We start from the raw sequence: 21,507 nt of genomic DNA, 5'->3' as shown, positions 1-21,507 counted from the left end.
GTGTTTGGTACTGTGCCAAGAATGCGGTCACTCATAGCAATGTGAGAGATCGGGCTAGTTGGTAATTCATGATAGAACTTTTTAATGAAAGAACTTGAACGAGAGGTGACACGGGAAGGACATACACAGGTGTTCATAGACTCCGCTGTGTCTTGCGCTAGTCATGCGAAGGACTCCGCTGTGTCTTGTGCTAGTCATGCGCTTGTCATGCGAAGGGGAGCACCAACTGCGCATTGCGCAGCCGTGCGCACCTTATCTTGAAAGTGATCTGCATCGGAGGCTGAGTCTAGCTGTGTGACGGCGGCTTATACCTTTGTGCGTGCTCCTTTCTCGCCGCTCATATGCATTCAAGCGATACACAGCACTGAGATCACTTTGCTCGCTGATGCTGCCGCGCTTCCTCACGCCAATGTTTTGACAGCGAGTGTCCGTGGTCATCGAGTGTGATGTGTTCATGTTTGCCTGTGCGCGCAGACACCGTGCTTGTTAATTTACATTGTTAGCAAATGTTTACAACTTTATTAGGTCGATAAAACTATTATAAAAAGTCACTAAAAATTTTACCCCGCATAATGAACACACCCCCAAGTTTGCACATATTTTTCGGGAAAACAAGTGCGTTTATTATGCGAGTAAATACGGTACTTGTTTAGCGACAGTGTGCGGACTGCTTCTTTAGGCGAGCTGCTGCTTAGGACAGCCTTTCTAGGAACCTGGCCAATAGACTCTGAGACGTTTTCGAAAGGACTGAGTTGTGCATTGGGAATGGTGGTAACTGCTTTACAGATGTGCCATGGGCGGCAAGCTAAGCTTTTTTTGTGCTAGAGAACAATGTGCATGGCGAGACTTCTGTGATGACTTGTACGAGTCAGGGTGTGTTCTCTGGATAAATAGCAGGCTTCCAGGCCACGTCTATAAATTCCTGTGTCAGCTGCACAAACAGCTGCAATGTCAGTGGCCCTTGCCTTAGCCTCTTAGATTCTCCAGGCAAGCTCAGTAATGTGCGCTGGCATGTGGCAGACAACAGAACAACCTTGTTTATGACGGGGCCTTTGACATCGTGTGCACTCTCCCAATCTCAGAGACCAAGCAGCACATGACCTCTCTTCATTGTCTGATGCGTGACTGTGAGTGTACTAAAGGTTATTGGGAGGTGCTGATGTCTGAGGCTATGTCGCATGTGACCTCCCTCCCTTCCTTATCTGCCATGTGGCCGCACACGTTACAGATTTCGCTGAAGACGACTCTTTTCAGAAAAGGCAAGCACACCAAATTGGCAGGCCACATGCTTGAGACTTTTGCTCTGGGGAAGTTCTCTATGTGACAGCCAGACAAACAGGCAGTAAACCAGAACAAGTGTGGGCTGTTTTTATTCTTACACCCGCTAACATTAGTTCAGTAAGGTAGACCGATCACCTTCATTGGTTACTTGTGGTAGATGGGTGTGAAGGCCCATTGTAAAGGTTTTGTGGCACCCACAAGCTTACTGTGTTATCTCATAAGCAGTTCAAAAACTCTAGCTTTAATTTAAATGTTTTCTTCACATTATACTTGGTGGCAGATTTTAAACCACATCCGAAACGGACACCATGTTGTTTTGTTTGATGGCTAAGGACATCCCGGATTGCGAAATTTTGGAACTGCACAATGTACTACCAGAGCAACCAAGTAGAACACAAAACAAATGTTTTCTGCAACAACTACAGTGTGTACCTGTGCTTCACCCCTTTCTCTCTCTCTCTTTTTTGAGGTCTGGACATATATTTGTGTGGTTTGAAACAACTTTGCAAAAAATTTTGTATTTGATAAAAGAAATTCTGCATTAGTAATGAAGGTTGTTTTGAAATGTACATCATTGCCGATTTGTTTAGCTTCGTTTTTGCACGTTACAAAACCCCAGGTGGTCTAAATTAATGCAAAGTCCTCTGCTACAGCTTGCCTCATGGTCAGATTGTGGTTTTGGCACGTAAAACCCCAGAATTAAATTTAGCTTTGTATTTATGTATAGCGTAATAATCTAAACATAACTGTTTCTCCAGAAAAATACTTTCATTAATAGACTTGTAAGCAGGAACTTTCCCCATGAGCAGGGCACAGTGCGACACAGCTGAGTGTGTGTTCTGTGTTTGTGGCCTGGTGCTTAACATGAGCTTGAGTGATTGACTTTGCTTCTAATTTTCTTATCTTTCTCCCCATTGTCTTTCTCTTTAAATGCAGAAAGCCTGCATCGCTGAACACCAAAAGAAGGTGAAGAGAAAGGAAGAAAAGAAGAATCGTATTAAACAGCATCACGCTGTCCAAATGGTAAGTTTGAAACACATCTAATGTACAGTGCTCAGCAGTTGAAAGGCAATACTGGAACAACATGGTGGCCGGCACTTTTTTTGCGCCACCGGTGTGACACTGAGATAATGCTTGTGGACTGTGGTTGATACATCGTAGCAGCATTCGACCTCCTAAGCGATCACCCAGCAATCACCAGTGGCGCAAAAAGCGCCGGCCATTATGCTGTCTGAGTATCGCGTTTCAGTCGCTGAGCACTGTACGTGAACCATGCTGTTTTCAGTAGAGCAGAACATTGATTACTGTGCCTATACTGTCTCTTGCTTTCCGCTTGCACATACGCATGCCACTTTGACTAAAGCATTAATTCAAACAAATTTATTTTGTTGAAATGAAAGTTCCCTATGCATGCATTATTCTGACTTAGCTTTATTTATTTTCAGCTGTATGTTTTCTTGAAAGGGTGTACACCAATTTGTTACGCAGTTATCATGCAACTGTTTGTGTGTGTGTTCACTTCAAATGTGTTTAAATTCTAGTTTATTTTAGCCATGTGTGAGGAGTCTTCTGCTGCTTGTCGAGGACTGACATGATGTGGTATTTTGCAGAAACGAGAAGAAATACACAAGGTATTGGACATGAATCGTGAACGCATCGACAGTGAGCGTAAGAAGACGCTGGAAAGGCTCAGGGAATACAAAAAGGTATGTCTGATGGGTTTGAAAGGAGGTAGGTGCATGTGTTCAGAGCTGCAAGTACAGGTAGAATATTTTTTCTATTTAATTCATAATTCATTTGAGAATTTGATGTTTAGTATTTCTGAATAATTCCTTATATAGGCGTATAATATATGCAGGACATACCACAATTACTAGAGCATGCGTAGAGTGACCAGCACAAATTATTAAGGAAAGAATGTAGAAATGTTCATATACTCTAAAAGACAAGAACGAGAAATATATTAAGTTAAACTAAATTTGTAACTTAAACTTCTGGGACATTCAAAAATGTCTGTCTTACTGTGTGTGGAGAGTTGGAAAGCCAGTAAAGACGCAAAAGCTGAAAGACAGGTTGGTGATGCCACCTTGGGAGTTCCTGCACTATCTGCCTGTGATTCCATGGATTAGGACATTCGCTTGGAACATTCAAATTTTTTCGATAAAAAGTATTATGTAGCATTCTAGAGGAACCAAAGACGCAACTTAGCAAGTTTTGAGAAGTGTCCTTGCGCAGAAATGGCTCAAGCACGTGAAATCACTTCGAAATCCATGACAACGCTGATGTATTGACACGGTGTTTTTTGTGCGAAATTAGAAAAGGTGAAAGTTGGCCTTAATTTGCTCAGCTGTTGTTCAAATGTTTCCTACCAAATAACCAAAAGCAGAGTCTCGAAAAAAAATGTTTAAAAATACTTAGCGACTCGGAACTGATTGAGCATTGCCATTGCTTAGATACAGCTGCGTGCATGTTAAGCCCAGTTGATCAAAATTAATCTTCAGCCCCCCCATTACTGTGTCTTTCATAGCCCAGGTGTCACTTCTGGGTGTTAAACGTTTCTGGTCTAATGAATTGTAATGTTTTATAGCTAATATCTGACATCGAGAAAATCAAACAGCAAAACTAATAAATGTGAGTGTCAGCAATGCTAATCACATAATTTGTAGACGAAATACCGCTTTCCCTGGAATTTCACAAATGCCCGTTCGTACTGTCTCGCTGAGGTTAGGCATCTGTGCTCTATTTTTGGAGCCTGTTGCCTAATGCATATAACCTGCCTTGGGTAGCACAACATTGCTCTTCAAATAATCTATGAGCATATTTCACTCCATTATGATTGCAAATTAAATCTGAACTATTGCTGCTTACAACACATCAAGTTTTTCGCAGTTCATTAGAGAAACCTCCAATGAATTGCCAAAAACTACAGTGGGAATTCTTTCTTATTTTTCACTGACTTCTGTCATTTCACTAAAAAATTTGGACCAGAAAGGTTTGAAACCCATCAATCAAGTCTCTCTTTTAGTTGCTTTAACCACGCACAGATTCAATTAGAAATAATCGGCTGTTCCTGCAAGCCCCGACCAGAAGTTCAGTGTCGCGGCGTCAAAAGGGCTCGTCACGGCACCCTGTGGCAGCTGCGATAGACTACACTACACAGCACGCAGCTGCCATCTTGGAGGCCACGCACAGTTGACACAGCTATGCGCAGTACAAAAACGAAATTATCTTTCTGTCTCTTTGAGAATGCAGATGTACATCTTTCATTTAAAATTATCAATTATGTATTACTGAGAATGCTCTCGCAATCACGAAATCAGCCAAGAGCGTTGGTGGACTAGCTGCTTTTTATGACAGAAGGAAAACACAGTACGGTCATTATAAAGGTTAGAGTTTGAGGTAATCAGTAAGCAGCTGTTTAAAGATAATGTGGTTACGCTCGCTGACAACTCTATCTGGTAATTTGTTCCACTCTGCGATAGCGCTAGGCAAAAACGATTGATTAAAGGAAGATGTTGAACCATGCAAGCGCTGGATGCTGCAAGAGTTAAAAAGGCGACGAGATGTACGGGTTGGTGGAATAAGAAGCTTTCCATGCAGGTGTGGGAAGTTATAATATAGTCGATGGAAAAGGCACAGCTTTGCAATTTTAAGACGCAACAACAATGGTTCGAGTCCTAAAGATGATTTAATCGTACTGACGCTTTCTTGGCGGCTGTACCTGGAAGTGATGAATCTAGTGGCACGATTTTGCATTGATTCTAAAGTGTTGATTAAGTAAGCTTGGTGCGGGCTCCAAATAGCTGAGGCGTATTCAAGTTTACTTCGAATGAAAGTTTGATAGGCTAGTTTTCGTGTCGATGGGGGGCACAGGGCAAGGTTGCGTCTGACGTAACCAAGTGATTTAGTAGTGTCGGTAGCCAATTTTGTGATGTGGTCGGTCCAGGTCAACTTGCTGTTAATGGTGATACTGAGATAACGATATGATTCAACGGTGGATAGGTTTGTCGAGTTTGAAGAATACTGGTATTCCTTGTTAGAGTGCTTACGGGAGATCCGCATAACTTTACATTTGGAGATGTTAAGTTTCATAAGAGAATTGGAACACCTGGTTTCTATTAAATGTAAGTCTTGTTGAAGTATTGCGTGGTCGGTTTGGTCCTTGATGCGACAATAAAGTACGCAGACGTCTGATGGCATTGCGGAAGCGAGAGCAAGCAATGTTTTGCTGTTTTGGCACAAGATTATTATTTCCCTGTGGTTTGCAGTGTTGGAATGCTTAGCTCACGTGTTCACAGCACCCTCTGCGACAGATTGGCAACATTTTAACGTGATAGCTTTAAGGGCCCCATGCCGCAGAAAATCCGGCATCTACGTAAATTCCGGCATCCGCGGCGGAGAAAATCATCGCCAACCACCCCGACCATGCAGGCCCTCCACATGGTGCAAGGTTTTGGTGAACAAAAATTGAATTTCTCAGAGTGAAATCCGTCACAAAAATGGTAAAGTACGACTTAACCACAACCTACAGACATGGGTGGCGTCGGATTGTAATTTGAATGTACCAGAAAACATAATTCTGTTACGAGGAAACTCAAACACAAACCCCTTTTCCAGCATTTCTACCATACTAACATCGACGCGCTCAGGTATGGTACTTGCGAAAATCATATCCAGATGGTGCTCGCATCCTTGGCAGGTCAAATTGGGACTTCGCCTGCCTAAAGCGTTTTGGACACACGCGCGTCGGGGCAATAGAAAAAAATTATAAAATAATAAAAAAGTTGCTAAGGCTTTCGCATTTTAATGTAAGACGACTTATATTGCCTCTGGAAAAACTTCTTCCCAGCAATGCATTTTTGTTTAAAAATGAAACCGACTTTAAGGGGCAGTGGCGCACCGAAGGGGGGGGGGGGGGGATTCGGGGGTTGTAACCCCCCCTGAGGCCGACTTAACCCCCCCTTTTGTTTCACCCCTTTTCTTTCCTTACGCATTTGAGTACTGCAACTAAGATGCAAGACGCGCAATCGTCTGCACAGTTGCAAAAAGCGCATTTTTTTGACAATTTCCCGTGAAGAAATCGAAATTAGTGCTGTTTAGATGGTATTGGCAAACTGTCAACCCCCCCCCCCCCCCCCCCTGGCAGAGATCCTGGGTGCGCTACTGTTAAGGGGATTGGTTTAAGCTTGGTCTTTGTAAGCTGGCTTTCCCACGTTCTGTGCTGCAGTGAAGCCCACTGAAAGAAAAATGCGATGCGAACGGGGGCCGATAATGCTATCGCGTTCCACTCTTAAAGCCGAAGCTTAAGCGTCCTCCAATTTTTCTTTCTGTGTTCAAAGAATGTTTCTGGACCTCTTTAAAGCTCGTAAACAAAGTAGAAATCGAGGCGCACCCGATTTTGTAGCAGCAAAAGTGGGCAAGGACCTTGTGTATGTTGCACAGGGGGGGGGGGGGGGGGTCAGTTTCCCAAGATCAGCTTTGCCTCGTGGCTTTAAATTAATCTTCACCGCAATATAGCCGTGTTGTGCAGTAATGCATACGGCAGTTGCACATGTAGTTTGTTTTGTATTCGATTGCACCGTACAGGCAATTTTTAGCCTAATTTACTTGTAAAAAAAAGGGTCTATTAGGGCCAGGCACGTGCATGCTCACAGGTCAAGTTCTAATTATTCGGTGAAGGCCAATCTTAGGACCAAAATAATGAAAGTTTGGGCTCATAGAAACGCATGGGCGTTGAGTGGGACCTTCGGTCGAGATTGAATTACTGTATTTACCGGTGTAAAGACGCGTTTTTTTCCTGAATTTTTTCGTCGGTGGGTCTTATAGAACAGTGCGACTTATGTACATTTTTTTCCCCCCCGTAAAAACTGCCATCAAAATCGGATTCGTTGGTATGGCCATGCGAGACGTGCTGGTTGATTTAATTGCTATGAGTTCTGTGCGCGCGCTATCGAGGTGCCGGGTTCTTCTCGTGATAGAGTTCCCGAGCGCTGTGCGAGAAGGACGGAGCAGCTACGTAGTGCAAGTGGCGGCAGGCCGACCACGAGTTGAGCGACCCCGTAGTAGTCGCATCTGCAGACCACCGTCAAGATACGGCGCGCGCTGCTGCGCAAACTACGCACTGGCTAACCGAGCACAAGCCCCCCCCTCTCCCTAACTCCCGCGGTGCCTTCCTGCTTTCCTCCATTATGCGCGATTCGGCTCACCATTGCACGCTTTCACTCGCACATACAGCATACAGCGCGTGGGACGATGTTATCGCCCTTAGACTTTACATGCAACATCGTGGCAACCACGATGGCAGAAATGTCCGTATCATTGCTATCGCATTAAATATATGGCACCCATACACTTGTGCGTGACCTGCGTTCACGGAGTGAAAGGTCGCCAATTTTTTCTAAGTCGCTTACCGAATGAGCAGGTGCGTCTTATACACCGGTCCGACTTATATACGTTTTGTTTCGGAAAAACTGCCGTTTTGAGGGGGGTGCGTCTTATACAAAGGTGTCAATTATAGGCCAGAAAATGCGGTAACTGAATAATAGAATTAACCATAGTCGAATTAAGAGAAGTCTATTGTATTCGAGTACTTTTGATTGTTTATTTATATGCAATCAAGTGGCGCAAGTTTTACTTTCATGACTTGTAAAATGCATTACAAATTTTGAAGGCTATGAGTTAGCTTTGAGTAACCCCTTCAAGATGAACAAGTTTCTTCTGTGTGATTAAGAAAGGATACCTACATTAAAACATATATGCCCTTTTACTGTCGCATTGTTTTCATGCAGCATAGCAAAAGTAACATAGTGTTGCATAGGTGTAACATCACATCTGTTTACGGCACTGATGTACCGCCATCCCTAGTTTACTGGTGTCCTGTACCTGAAGCATTGCCTTCTAGTTCTGTAGAACTGTAGTGCTGTAATAGTTGCTGTTTGTATAGTTACTGTTCTGGTATCTGTTACATTCATTGCCTGTAACCGCCGTCATGCTTCCACCAATGCAGAAGTCTAAAAAGTTTCAAAAGTAGCAGTGATAGTGTGATGATGAAATTATTTTTGGTGGTTGCTATGGCAAGTGTTTTAATGTGTGAGCATAAGGAGTGTCAAAGTGTAAAAAAGTATGTGTATGAAGTATGGGAAGCCAGGCACATGGTAGAGGTAGAGAGGGGATGGGAGAGCTTAGAAGAGCGTGCATGTGTGTATGGTATGCGTGTATGGTGATTGTGCTTGTATGATGAGCATGTATGAGGTGAACCCGGCTTAAATAACAGAACCGTGACCTCAAAGAGGCGTGATGTAATGCCCTAACATATTTCTCTCGCATTTACTGCTATATCGCCACAGAATTTTTTATGACAATAATTACACGTAACTGCACACGCTCTTCCACCATTGCAGAAATATCATAATGGCAAAAAGAGTGGTGATGGCACGATGCTGGAGCCCGTTGAGGACGAGCTATCAAGGACACCGTCTCCAAGGAGCCCAAAGCCCAGTTTAAGGCTCCAGAATGGCACTGCAGCAGTCAGAGCGAAAGCAGTCAGAATCTCTCCGGAGAGTACCAAGGATAAGGAGGACGTCCCATTGCCTGTCCTACCTTCACCACCTCCACCGCCTGCTGTACTACACCAGCCGCCACCTCTGCCTCCTCCTCCTCCTCCACCTCCTCCACCGCCTCCGCCACCACCATTGATGCCAGCCTTGATGGTGAGTTGGTCTTCCATTGTGTGTGTATTGGGAAGAAGCGACAGCAGTGTTAGCCAGTAATTGGCACTTGCATTCACCTTTTTGCATCTACACTAATGTAAAGCTGCAGCTTTGAGATAGGTTGAGATGATGTGAGAGAGAGGTAGTCAGAGATTTCTGATATTGCCATTGGACTTCATACGGAACATCACAGCGACACTGAGGATGACAGCAGAAATGCACCTGGAGTGTCCATATAATTGCTATCGCAACAATATATAATTGAAGTGGCGAAGTTGCACAGAAGTTTTTTTTCAGCAGATATGGTTGAATATGGCCCCAATAACTTGGCAAATGTAACAAAGGCTTTCAACTTTCCAGTTCTAAGTGAATAATATCAAAAAGTTATCTGCCTCAAAATTTTGCATATCTTGGTTAACCTGGAGACAGTAGTTCCTGCTGATCTTGTCCTATTTAATGCCTCTCAATTTTATTTACTTAAGTTACGGGTGTAAGGCCCGCACTTCTTCTTTTTTTTATTGTTTACAGATTCCGTGCCTTACAGGAAGCAGACTTATGGCTACTCACTGTAGATTTAAACCGTGTGCAGACTGCTATGCACAATAACGCAACCACTAGTGATCGACTATGAACACTTTTATCCAGTTGTCTTTGTTGGCTTCTCTGCGCTCGTTTGCGAACTTGCATTATCGGTGCGCTTTGAAAGCTGGTCATCCTCTGTGCAGTCCATACTGTTTGAGATTTCTGTCACATTGCACTCTTGACAACTGTCTCGTATGAAACGGCACGCTATGCATTCAATTTCCACGGGCACACCTTTTGCGGTGATGCTCTCTCCATGCACACGTTGGCAGTCTTCTTGCGATCACCAGCAGTCATCCACTCGCAATAACAGCACCAAAATACTGCTGCAAATTTGGCTGTTCTGTGCATGCAATCACCTGGAGCTTGAAGGCTGCAGTACTGTCAACATCTGATTTTTTTTTTGACCCCCTAGGGACTGCGAAAACGTCAGAAAAATCGGGCTCCGAAAAAACCAATGCATGCCTTTAACTGCCCTCAAAGGCTAAATTGCCACAGCCACGGCCGGAATAGCTTTAAAGTTCGGCCAGTACATAGAGTACAGTTATTAGGCATCTCAGTGTTCAACTGTGACAGGAGACAGTGAGTGCATGCGTGTGTAATTAATGAACAAATTTTATGTCCTGTGACAGTGGCTCCTTTGCACTCTTGCTATGCTTCACCGCAATACATTGCGTATGCTTGACCACGTAACACAGCTGTATTGCGGCGAAGCTAACTTTCGGGAACTGGCATTATGCAGTACTTTGGTGGGCGTCTTGGTGCTCGTAGTTTGACAGGAGACGGCGGGTGCACACTATGTTCCGTAACAGTAGCCTCTTTGCTCTCTTGGTATGCTTCACTACGTAACACCGCGGCATTACGGTGAAGCTGAATTTTGGGAACCGGCATTATGCAATGCTTTAGACTCTTGCCGTGGTTTCAGCGCCAACGGCGAGGATGACGGGAGAGAAGTCGGTGCCACTGCTGACAGCGGTGGATCTTCTAAAAAAAAAACAAAAAAAAACATGACCCTTGGACAGCAAGAAGCTTGAAAGCTAACGTCAAAGCAGCTGGGCCTAACGACAGCACAAAGCTACTACCACGGCTGGCAGCGTATCAGCTTGCGAGAATGCTGTTTCAAGGCTTGGTGGCGGGGGCTTCAATTAATGCTGTTTTGGACCAGCAGTTCACGATAAAATGTCCAAAATATTGGACGGCAAAGCGTTTCAGCATCTGAAGCTTCAGACGTCCTTTGGGGTATGTGGCAGTGCTGCAAAGGTGTCTGAATTATCAGCCATGTCTGAAAAAACTCAGTCGTTCACCTGTATATGTAGTCAGGTGCTTCCTCATCGTCTCCAGCGGAAAGCGCTCGAAAGCATGATGCAGCTAAACAATGCTCTGCAGCACAGCTGATACTGTTAAAGCGTGCTGGATCAATCTGGCAGGATACGGTGATGATTGATGATGCCATTGCCTGCAAATCATTAACTATGATACCATCTAGTAGCAGCTTGAGGATTTTAAACAGGATGGAGTCCTGCGTTTGACGCTTACTGAAACTTTCCCAATATTTTCTCGCTCCAAGTTTCAGGTGTGGGCCTTACGCGAGGGTGTGCCTTACACACACAAGTAAATACCATCTGTATACACAAGAAATGTAACAGTCACATATTGAAGTTCAGACATACTTCAGGAACACAAGATATTTTAGTTAGCTTTTAATGTGAAGCATTCCTTGCCTCAGTTATACTTTCTGATATGTAGCTTATCTGTCATTGCACTGCCTTTTGGGATTGGCCTATAGTATACCCTATATATCTTCTAGCCTAACTATTTCTGAGATCGACCCCAGTAAAAACCGTCCCCTACTTGCTGTCATGGTTACACTAAAGCATCTGTGCAGTGAAGCAATCTTTACCTCAAATCCTGCACTTTGCTAATGGCTGCCTGCCTCACCTCGATTTCCAATGCATTGCCCTTGAAATTGGCTGCCATCATGTTGCCTTCATTGTGCTATAGTCTTGTTGTTGGTCATTGTCATTATCTAGGTGTCATAGTTGTCATGCCACTGTCGTTGATTGTGTCATCGTCAAGCTACAGTGGTTGCCGTTGTCATTGTGCCGTTGTCTTGTCATTGCTGTCACAGATGCACACTTATGTCACATACACAATTGCTTGCCTTATATGGACATGATGTGCCTTCTGGTAACACTGCATCACACTTCGGTAACACTTTGTGGAAACTCAAACGAGGCTTTAAATAACCTTAATTCCTACAATGCATGGGATCCTCACAATTTTTAATGCTTTAATTTCGTGTTGTGTACTCTAATGCATATAGCTAGCAAGCTGTACACAGTTTGCAGACTGTTTTATATTCAGAGATTGACATGGTCTGAATTTTTACTGCAGCCGGCTGTCTCAAACATCATCCCACTGACAGCACTCAAAAAACCTGGACCGAAGCAAGATCCACCAAAGCCTAACCAAGGGGAACCTAACAAAACCATCAACCTATCAGAAATTCTTGCTGCTCGCACCAAGCTCAGGAAAGCAGCTGTTTCAACTGACGACGACAAAAATAAAAACTCAGGTAAACGTTCTCACCCCAGTTTTACTTGAAGCATGCACCTCAGCTGTCCTTGAAGTACACTTCTTTGACTGTTATTCATTCATATTTTTCTGCTTATTTTCAGCCACTGGCTCTCAGTCCAAGGACTTCAATGCAGTTCTTAAAGCAGCCCTTACAAAAATTAACATTGCCTCACATGGACCTGACATTTCTGACCATGAGAGTGAAAACAGTGACTTTGAGTAATTGCTTCTTATAAAAATCAACAATGGCTGATGTTTGCACTCTCTGTTTCCGTCCGTGACCAGTGTTGCGTGTGCTGCTATGCAGAAAATGTTCTGCTCTCATACTCGTAAAACCTTTGGTGCTACAATGCTCATGCAACACACACACACACAAAAAAAAAGTGTGAAGTAGTCAAACCTTTGCTGTCCTCCTTGTATTATATTATCTGCAGAATCTTACTCCATTAGGCGGAGTGGTGTGCTGCAAAGCTGTACTTGTGACGCTTCACAAAAGGTTCCTTTGTCCCAAAAATGCTGCATGGAGTGTGTGAAGCTAACTGTAAAGATCTCCTTTTTTTTTTTTCTTTGGGAACAAAGTTCTGATTTTATAGTTTCGTTAGTGTGATCAGCACTTTAAATGTGGGCAGACTTAGGACTGCTCAAGCTTATGCAAGAAGTTGTGCTTTTAATGGTAAAAAAAGTTGAAATAAATGAAAACCTACTGAAAAGCGCTTTTTAAGAAAAAAAAAGCTATTCTGTTTCCCCGTGTTGTGTGACATTTCAATGTGTTATGCTAATAACAAACATAAACAGGCTATGCAGTCTCATGTCGGCAGCTTTGCTAGGTGAGAGTGGTCATCGGTCGGTCGCTTCTCACACATCAGTTCTGGGATTCAGGAATGCATCTCATCAATGTTTGATGCAAAGGAAATGGTTATGCGCAAAAACAAAAAACACGGACACAGAAATAGACGGGGACGAGCGCAAACTTTCAACTCTTGGAAGTTGAAAGTTTGCGCTCGTCCCCGTCTATTTCTGTGTCCGTGTTTTTTGTTTTTGCGCATAACCATTTCCTTTGCAAGTATGAACCAACTCGCCCAGCAGAAAGTTTTACTGAGCAATGTTTGATGCCTCTCATCGATGTTCCGATTTTTTTTTTTTTCAATTCTGCACATTGGAGTATAGCTAGCTTAACCACTGGCTCGTTGTGCTTCCCAGGAAGCTAATTTCTACTTGTCTTGAAAAATGGTAAGGGGTAGGGGAGTGAGAATAATGAGTGTTCAGGTGATGTTGTGGACACCGTGTTGTCTTTACAGCTTACACAGAGCTGCTGGAGATAAACAGATAGGGATAATGCACTGCTTTTCACCATGCTATATGTACACCAAAATAGTGGCTGCAATGACTTCAGTGCATGCTGTCTTATACAAATGTGCATGAAGTACAGGTCTGTGAACAAGAGAGTGTACAATGAATAAAAAAAATTGAGTGACAGCCCAATCTGCAACCATGATGTGTGCCTGTGCAGTTGCATCTACAGGCAACTGTGCATTAGTGCATGCACATCTGGACCCTCGGGCCAGCGCATTGTGGTCCTGTTAAATGTTTAACATAATGCGATGGGCAATCTGTTACCAAAGCCTGCACCTGTGCCTGGGACCCTTCACATTCCTGGATTTTTTTGCACAGGTATGGCATGACTGTAGCAGATTGCGTATATGCCACTGTTGTCAAATGTTGTTGAAAGCTCTGCCCTAGTGGTGCTGTGTTTACGCAAATATGGTGGAATAGCACCATTGCATGTTTGTAATTGTATCAGGCACAAAGTGCTCGTTTTCACGTAGAAAGTGCGAGATTGTGGTTTAGCCCGGTCAGTAGTGCTTTCTTTACGATGTTGACTGGTTTTATATGATGAGGGTTCCTCCTTTGCTCAAAGAGAAATGCTAGTTATAGTTGATTTGTAATGGCAAGACGTTATGTGTAGTGAGATCATTAATCTGTTTCATGTATAGCTTGATTAAGTAATTTAGAATCAAAGTATTTATGTGAAAGTGGCAGGAGTCATGCTTAATTTTTTGTGTAGCTGTTTTTCAGACATTTCTTTTAACAAAATGAATTACATGTAGGTACCTTTGTGTATTGCATCATACTCAACCAGTGTCAAGATACTTGCATGTATTGCATGAAATAATTAGTGTGCATAGAGTCCCAGGGTCTCACTGCCTTTGCTTAGCTTGAGTTTTCAGAGGCATTTCTGGGAGAGTAATCGACTGCCACCAAAAGTTCGGGGCAAGTTTCATGTTGCCTTTTGTCATGTATGAATTTGAAGCCTTTGTGCTGCCTCTACTTGCAGCTGACTCAATCTCAAGCACTCTCATCACGTTCCATTACATAAGTGCTCTGGTATGCGGGGAGCTTCAGCTGAGGTACCTGAATATCCCTAAAATTAGGTAGGCTAGATGTGCAAATGGTTCCCCAGTCATTTGATGGTGACATTCAGTTGATGGTGACACTGCCTCATGTTGCCTTTGGGGGAGAGCATTAGTTGGCCACACTGAAAACCACCGAGCCATGGTGATAGCAGGGTATGGCATTTATTTTTTCTCTTTCACCTTGGCATGTCAAATATGGAGTAATTTATTGTGTCAAAAGTGACTATACTCGTGGACAACTTTCTGTGACATTGAAAGGAAAGCAATGACAGGTGACAGGTTCAGGTGACAGGTGTGAGAGGCTCGCGTTTGCTCAGACATGAAAGGGAAAAGCTGCAAAATAAGCTTCAACACACAGTAGTGTGTTTTGTCTTATTTAGCTGGTAAATAAGGTGTTTATGTTTTTTCTTCCCCAGCTTAAACTAATGCGGATGAAAATGTTGGACTTTTTTTCAGAAGCGCTTTCGCTTGTGAGCACTATGACTCCTTAGCTTTCCCTTCATTTCCACTGAAGTTCTCTATGCGTATAGTAGCATAACTGTTTTGTAAATCTAAAAATGGTTATGGAGTATGCTCAGGGAGAGCCACAAATATCTGACAATGAAATACTAGCACATATCTTGCTCAGCCAAAAGGCTAATTTGCAATAAAATGCAATATGTAGTACACTCAAGACAGGTTCACAGGAAGATGGAGATTTGAAGTAATCAACATTGGTAGAGCAATTAATGTTTCAAGCTGAAGCAAAGGTGACAAGTGGACTTGTCTTTGTTAGTGTCTGTTAGTTACCTCAGTGTGTATTACAAGGTTTTGTTCCAACATGCTGGCACATAAAATTTGCTTTGTAAATTACTATATTTGGGTACCAAAGCTTTTTGAGTGTGTCTTAAGGGTTTCACTGTTAAAATCAAATGCTTTGTTTCACTCGTATGCTGAGATTCTTTTCCTATTTGATGACCCCAAAATTGCTCCCCTCACTCGTGTTATTTTTAGGTTCATATTATACGCAAGGTTTCACAGTACTTAGCTAACTGTGGATGTTGCTAATTTTTTCATTCTTGGCAGCGTGCCTTGAGGCATCTAGGAATGTATAACTGAAATAGTATCTCACCTGCTCTAATTCTGGGCATTTCAGATACCTCAGCTGACATATGAATCACACTGTGAAGCACTGTGAAGCATGTTGTATTTGATAGCTTTTGGTTGTGATGTTCACGGCCCAATGTCCATTTGTTTTCGACCGTTTGAGGAGTTCGTCTTGACTATATCTGTACTCATTGTTTTCGTAGCAATTGATTTGTATGCAGTGCTGCTAACAGTGCTCCAGTTTGCAAAGAGATGCTGAGTCAATGTGCGCAGCAGCTGTTCCACCTCTGACATTTACGAACCCGCATGGTACACTTTTTGAATGTTGAGTATTAACACACTACTATATACTCTGTTGGTTCACAAGATTGCACTGTTTTATTGTCTGAGATAACAATGTGTACCCTGCCATGGCTAGCAGGATATTAATAATTTGCCATTGCTGTGTGGCACAAACTACCTGAGCGTGCTTGGAGTTGTCGCCTAATAAGAATTGTACAGTGTTGGGAGACTATGTACTCGTGCAATAAGTTTGTCCTCTTGAGGGCAGTGGTGCAGGCCTTTTAGGCCTTTTGCGAAAAGCCAGGCTGCTTGCTGAAATTAACGAACAGGCTTGGTCACAATTCAATTGAGAACGGAGCATAAATACTTGCAGAAAGTTGTGATCAGTTAGCACTAAACACAACCCATACGATATGCAACCCATGTATCACATGCATTTTTAGGTTATGTTGTGCTAACACTAGCAACTTGCACACTTGTCCTCTTGCTTTATATATATGTACCTATACCTATATACACAAGCTAGTGAGCTAGTCTATGAGTTGTGTGGCTATGTCTAGACGGTAACTTGCAAATTTGTTAAAAATGATCTGTTGGAGAGCCTGTTGACAGGTGTATGTTCCTTCTGCTCGCAGTCATTGTTCAATTGCAAGATATTGGTGCAAGCTAGCACCTGCTGTTTTTGTAGGTCGGTGCTAATATTTACCTTTTGTTCAGATAGGATGTTTGTACTTCTGTGTGTTGCACACTTTTGTGTAACCAGTTATTGTTTTGAAAAATTCTTAGTATCGATGAGCTTACATGTCTCTAGAATTTTCTTTTCTTTCATTACAGTACTTGTGTGCATTGAAAACCAAATTGTTCTGCACTTTCACAGGGATGTTTATGATAGGCAGGGCTTGTGGTGTTCACAACGAAACTTCAGTTATGTGTATCGTCAACATTTTTGTATGCCTGGCTGTATGTGTGCTCTTTTCGGTTTCCATTGAAGTTTCTGTGAATCCGCATGATTGAAGAGAAGAACAAGATTCATAATACATCAACCAGTACATGACACAAAAAAACACTTTAGCTGCTCGGTACAGCTGCAGTGAATGATGAAGGTTTGTGACATCTTAATGAGCAGGAGCAACAGCAGATATAAGGGCACTATTTGCATTGACAAACAAGAGGAATATCAATTTGCCAACTTGATAGGCATAACCTTAGGTAACTATGCTCTTTTTTTGTTTGTTTGGTAACACAGCTGTTAGGCTGTTTTTACTGGCATGCCCATACTATACCTATGTGAGTGTTCGATTGCATGTGCTGGCATTCTTGTCAAGGTGGTGCTTTGAAGTACCAAATTACAAGGCTATGAAGGCTGTGATCCGAAACTGTGGCAGTGCTGACACTGTGCTCTGTTCTTACACTGGCTGCAGTGCACTTTATACCCTTTTAAAAAATATATGTGTTCGAAGAAACATATTTTTGCTTTTTTTTGTGGATAATAAAGCATGTTTCATTTATTGCCTGTATCTGCGCTGTGTATTCTTGCATCACATTATTGATGACAGTGTTGTAGCCGAATTCGAGCATGTAGAGATGACATGCTCCAATTCAAGTCTGGTCAAGCAGCTCACAAGTCTGGTAAAGCAGCTCCATGGGACCTAAGTAATTTTGCCCTACTAGGATCTAATAATTACTAGGACCTATAATTACAAATACCAGGGCCTAATATTGATGGTCAATTCCGGTGCCCAATATGATTGACCAATACCAGGACCTAATGATTTGATAGACAGACCAGTTGTGCTAGCGATTATAACGCCCATGACCTATGCAGTGAGCACATTAATTCTCGACAGCAGAGAAAGCGGAGCACTAGTGGCATGATAACACTGACAGCGTGGCAAAAGCGAATGATCAAAAGTATCGAAGCATAGCGCACCCACAGATCTTTTGGCAGCAGAAGCCAAGTATTCCAATAAAATGCGTTATTTCTGGTGGTCTTTCTGGCGTTATTTTTGCTACTGATGTGGTGAAGCAGGGACACACTGGGACTTTAATGGGATGACACCCTTTGCTTCCCAAGAACTTCAATGGTCAGAAACTATAGAAACGATTGAACACATCTTATGTGACTGTTCCCAGTATGATGTCGAGCGTGAGGGTCTCCCGACAGCATTGAACCCGCTGGACTCCAGAACATTTTCGAAGATGAAGATCCTTGGGCCATGGCTGTACGCGTCGATGGCACAGAAAGCCATGAAAGCGTTGTAGTACCGCAAGTCGACAGGTCTCGGTGACCGTTTGTAGACTCGATGCGAACCTTCAAATGTGTGTGAAACTGTGCTCTCTCTTTTTTCATCCCTATACACCCTTCCCCCAGTGCAGGATAGCAAACCGGACTTGCATCTGGTTAACCTGCCTGCATTTCCTCTCTTTTATTTATCCCTCCCTCTTTCTCTCTCTCCCAACGGTCAGCATGACCAATGCCCAAGATTCCTTGCTGTTTTCCAATGAACTATCTGGTACATGTGGATAGGCGGGCTTGATCGCCGCCGTTATTCACCTACCGAGTAAGCCATTTCTCTGGGAGGCGCATTTCTCCCAATATTTTCTCGCAGCACAGCAAACGTCAGCCTTCCAAAACTTTCTTGCGCCTTTGTCACATTATGCTAGCACCTTGAGTTATCCTTATCAGTGCTGGAAGGATTCCAGGAAGCTGCACGAAATGCAAATCACGTTGTCGAAAAAAAAAAAAAAACACGGCAACACGTTTATCTTCAATAGTGTTTTGCTCTTATGCGTGTAAGAGCAGCGAATCGTGCATTAGGACGATCAAACTGCCTTATCCGTCTAACCTTCGCCGACTGGGCGTCGTACTACAGTCCTGATGCTGCTTGATTTCCTGCCTGTCAACTGTCGCTACGACGTCTGCGTCGAGGAGCGGTGATCTGATGGCCGGGGAGGGGCTGCATGCTTACGCTTTTAGAATTAATGTCTGCCTTGTCACGTTTTGTTTTTAACTTGTCGAAATAAGCCGACATTCAGTCGTATATCGCCTACTGCGGGGAACAAACAAAACAAAAGCTAGGCGAAATTTCTTTCGCATACCCTAAGATCACGTCTGGGTGTCACGTTTTCTTGAGAACAGTATCGTGGTTTGGTTTGGAACGTGTTGACTGCCTGAAGGGTGGAAAGAGAAAAATAATTTCATGAAAGCTGAAGGTGTCAGCCCTGTTATATGCAGGGCTGTTCCGATGGGCTGTTTCAAATTACATGAAGCGTACAAGAAAATAAGTAAAAAGAAGAAATAAACAAACAACGGACACCAAGAAAATATAAAAAAGGTCTAGAAATACACAATAGTCACATAAGTGAACGCTTTTAGGAGCTTAGGAATTATTTGACTTCGAGACAGAGTAACAATATCAATTAGCCGCCGTGACTCAGTGGTTACGGTACTCTACGGCACTCGTACTCGAAGGTTCTATTCTCGGCCACGGCGACCGCATTCCGATAGGAATGGGGTGGATTTGGGAAAGAATGTAAAAACGTCTTTGCGTTTAGCTTTGGGCACACGTAGAGAAACCGAACAGATGTTCGGAAATCAATCCGGACTCTACACTGCGGCGTCCCTTATGTCCCCGAGTGCAGCTATGAGACGTAGAAACATCAATTTTTAAATGTCGTAATTCACCGCGACGTTATAGTGATAGGCGAGCGCGTTTTGGCGTTATTTTCTTAACTGTCGGGATTAGTATTATTGTACTGGCTCGGAGGTTGCGCGCGATTTTCCGGTCACTCGCAAGGTAATGCCGGCGTGTGCGGTGGCTGCAGTGAACAGATTTTTTCCCGCACGAGTTGCCACACGGCAATGTACTTGAGTGCGTGCAAGCCTTTTTCGTGAAGAAACTACAGCAGTGACTCGTGAAAATTAACAGCTTGTAGTATGTAGTCGGGTCTGTCTTAAGTACTGTTTTTTTTTCCCCCGTGTGGTCTTCGCCCCTGGAAACAGCCACAGCAGATGGCTGGCATCCGCTGCAGACGCGGAGCAGAACACTTTGGAAAATACACAGAGACTTCGGATGCGCAGTGTTTTGTGCCGTGGGCCGTGCTATGATCATTTGTGCACTCACCAAAGGCACTGCGTTGCAGGGAGATTCACGTTGCCTTGCCTTTGCACCTACGACCAGTCTAAAAGGACGGTTGGAGGCATTCTCAATCCTGCGATAAAAATTTGTTGCGACAGCTACGTACCTCTGGCTTCGCCCGTCTTATATAACTTAGTGCACAGACACGACATTTTCTTCTAAGCTCTATGTGGTTTAGGCTCAAGTTTTGTTCTTTCATATCGAATGGTAAATATTATGCGCTCACCGTCTGTTTCGTCTGCTATACAAATCCTATTTCTTTCCTTTAAAGGATGCTTCACTACATTGTAGGTTGCTATGCGGCGAAGCCTTCAAGAACGGTTAGTTAAGCGATGATTTTTGATTTTCCCGTCTTATTTAGCTTAGGGCACAGAATGAGCCTTGAACTCGTTATCGCCTACGTCAAAAGAAATTTATTTATTCGCATCAAGCGAGAATTGCTAAGCGTTACTTATCTGTTTAGTGCACCCACACTACCTCTGGAGCTAGGCTACCTCCCGCTCGAATAAAGCGATATATTTAGGTATTGGCACGGTATGGTCGCTAATTAATATTTCGTTACGCTTTACATAACTTGTACTTGCGTTCATTTGAATGCATTATGACGAAAGCTTATCTAACCTAACCTAATAATTTTTTCTGGACACGTTTAAATAATTTAGATTACGTAATCATTGCTTATAAGGTGGAATGAGGTGGCTTGAAAAAAAACATTTTTAATGCGAAAGCATTAAACGCTCATGTGGCGGAAAATCGGGCGTTGTCCGCGTGACCAAACGATGGTACAAAACGGCCTTCGAACCCACGACCTTTGGTGGGAGTCGAACCGATGACCATTGGTGCTTATTAAGAGGAAGTTAATTAAGGCACAGTTAATTAAGATACAGTCAAGGCACTCGAACCCATGACCTTTGGTGGGAGTCTAACCCACGGCCTTTGGTGTTAATTAGGGCGAAGTTTATTAAGGTACATGTAATTAATATAGAGTTAATTAAGGTACTCGAACCTACGACCTTTGGTGGGAGTCGAACCCTGCATCTTTGGTGGGAGCAGAACCCGCGACCTTTGGTGTTATAATTAAGGCACAGTGAATTAAGGTAAATATAAGGCACTCGAACCCTCGACCTTTGGTGGGAGTCGAACTCTCTACCTTGCGTTGTGGCAGAATGTCTAAGCATCGCGCGGTGGTCGCATTGCTATCGCGTTCATCCGTGTCGGGATAACTAGGTGCTACTTGAATGTTTTTTTTTTTTTTTGAAACCACCAATGAATTGTTTGTCCTAGACATCGGGCACGAATGAAAGCGAAATTATAAAATGCACAAACGTGTTCCAATTGGACATCTACATGCACTGCAGAGTGTCCACGTTACATTTGATAGTGCGTGACACCGTAAGAACAACTCGAGAAATTTAGGAGCTGCACATGGCCGCCGTG

The 21,507-nt window shown here is 43.3% G+C and overlaps 1 protein-coding gene across 2 annotated transcripts in view; it reads left to right on the top strand.

Moving 5' to 3' along the window:
• Positions 1-17,448, top strand: part of LOC119442572 (junction-mediating and -regulatory protein) — a 32,400-nt gene extending 14,952 nt beyond the window's left edge. Inside the window, exons 8-13 of one of the 2 annotated variants that reach the window (XR_007465723.1) lie at positions 2,218-2,304; positions 2,892-2,987; positions 8,682-8,990; positions 11,967-12,147; positions 12,251-14,077; positions 14,116-17,448. Coding sequence is in view for 1 of the 2 variants with exons in the window: in XM_037707495.2 (XP_037563423.1) it covers positions 2,218-2,304; positions 2,892-2,987; positions 8,682-8,990; positions 11,967-12,147; positions 12,251-12,372 (795 nt within the window). In the remaining variant the exon portion in view is untranslated. Of the gene's footprint in view, positions 1-2,217; positions 2,305-2,891; positions 2,988-8,681; positions 8,991-11,966; positions 12,148-12,250 lie in introns of both variants that reach the window. The other variant, XM_037707495.2, reaches the window with a different exon arrangement.
• Positions 17,449-21,507: the final 4,059 nt, after the last annotated feature.

The sequence above is a fragment of the Dermacentor silvarum genome, chromosome 2, assembly GCF_013339745.2.
Source record: "Dermacentor silvarum isolate Dsil-2018 chromosome 2, BIME_Dsil_1.4, whole genome shotgun sequence".
NCBI lineage: Eukaryota > Metazoa > Arthropoda > Arachnida > Ixodida > Ixodidae > Dermacentor > Dermacentor silvarum.
Note: the sequence above shows the minus strand (reverse complement) of the source record. Positions and strands in the feature narration are given on the sequence as shown.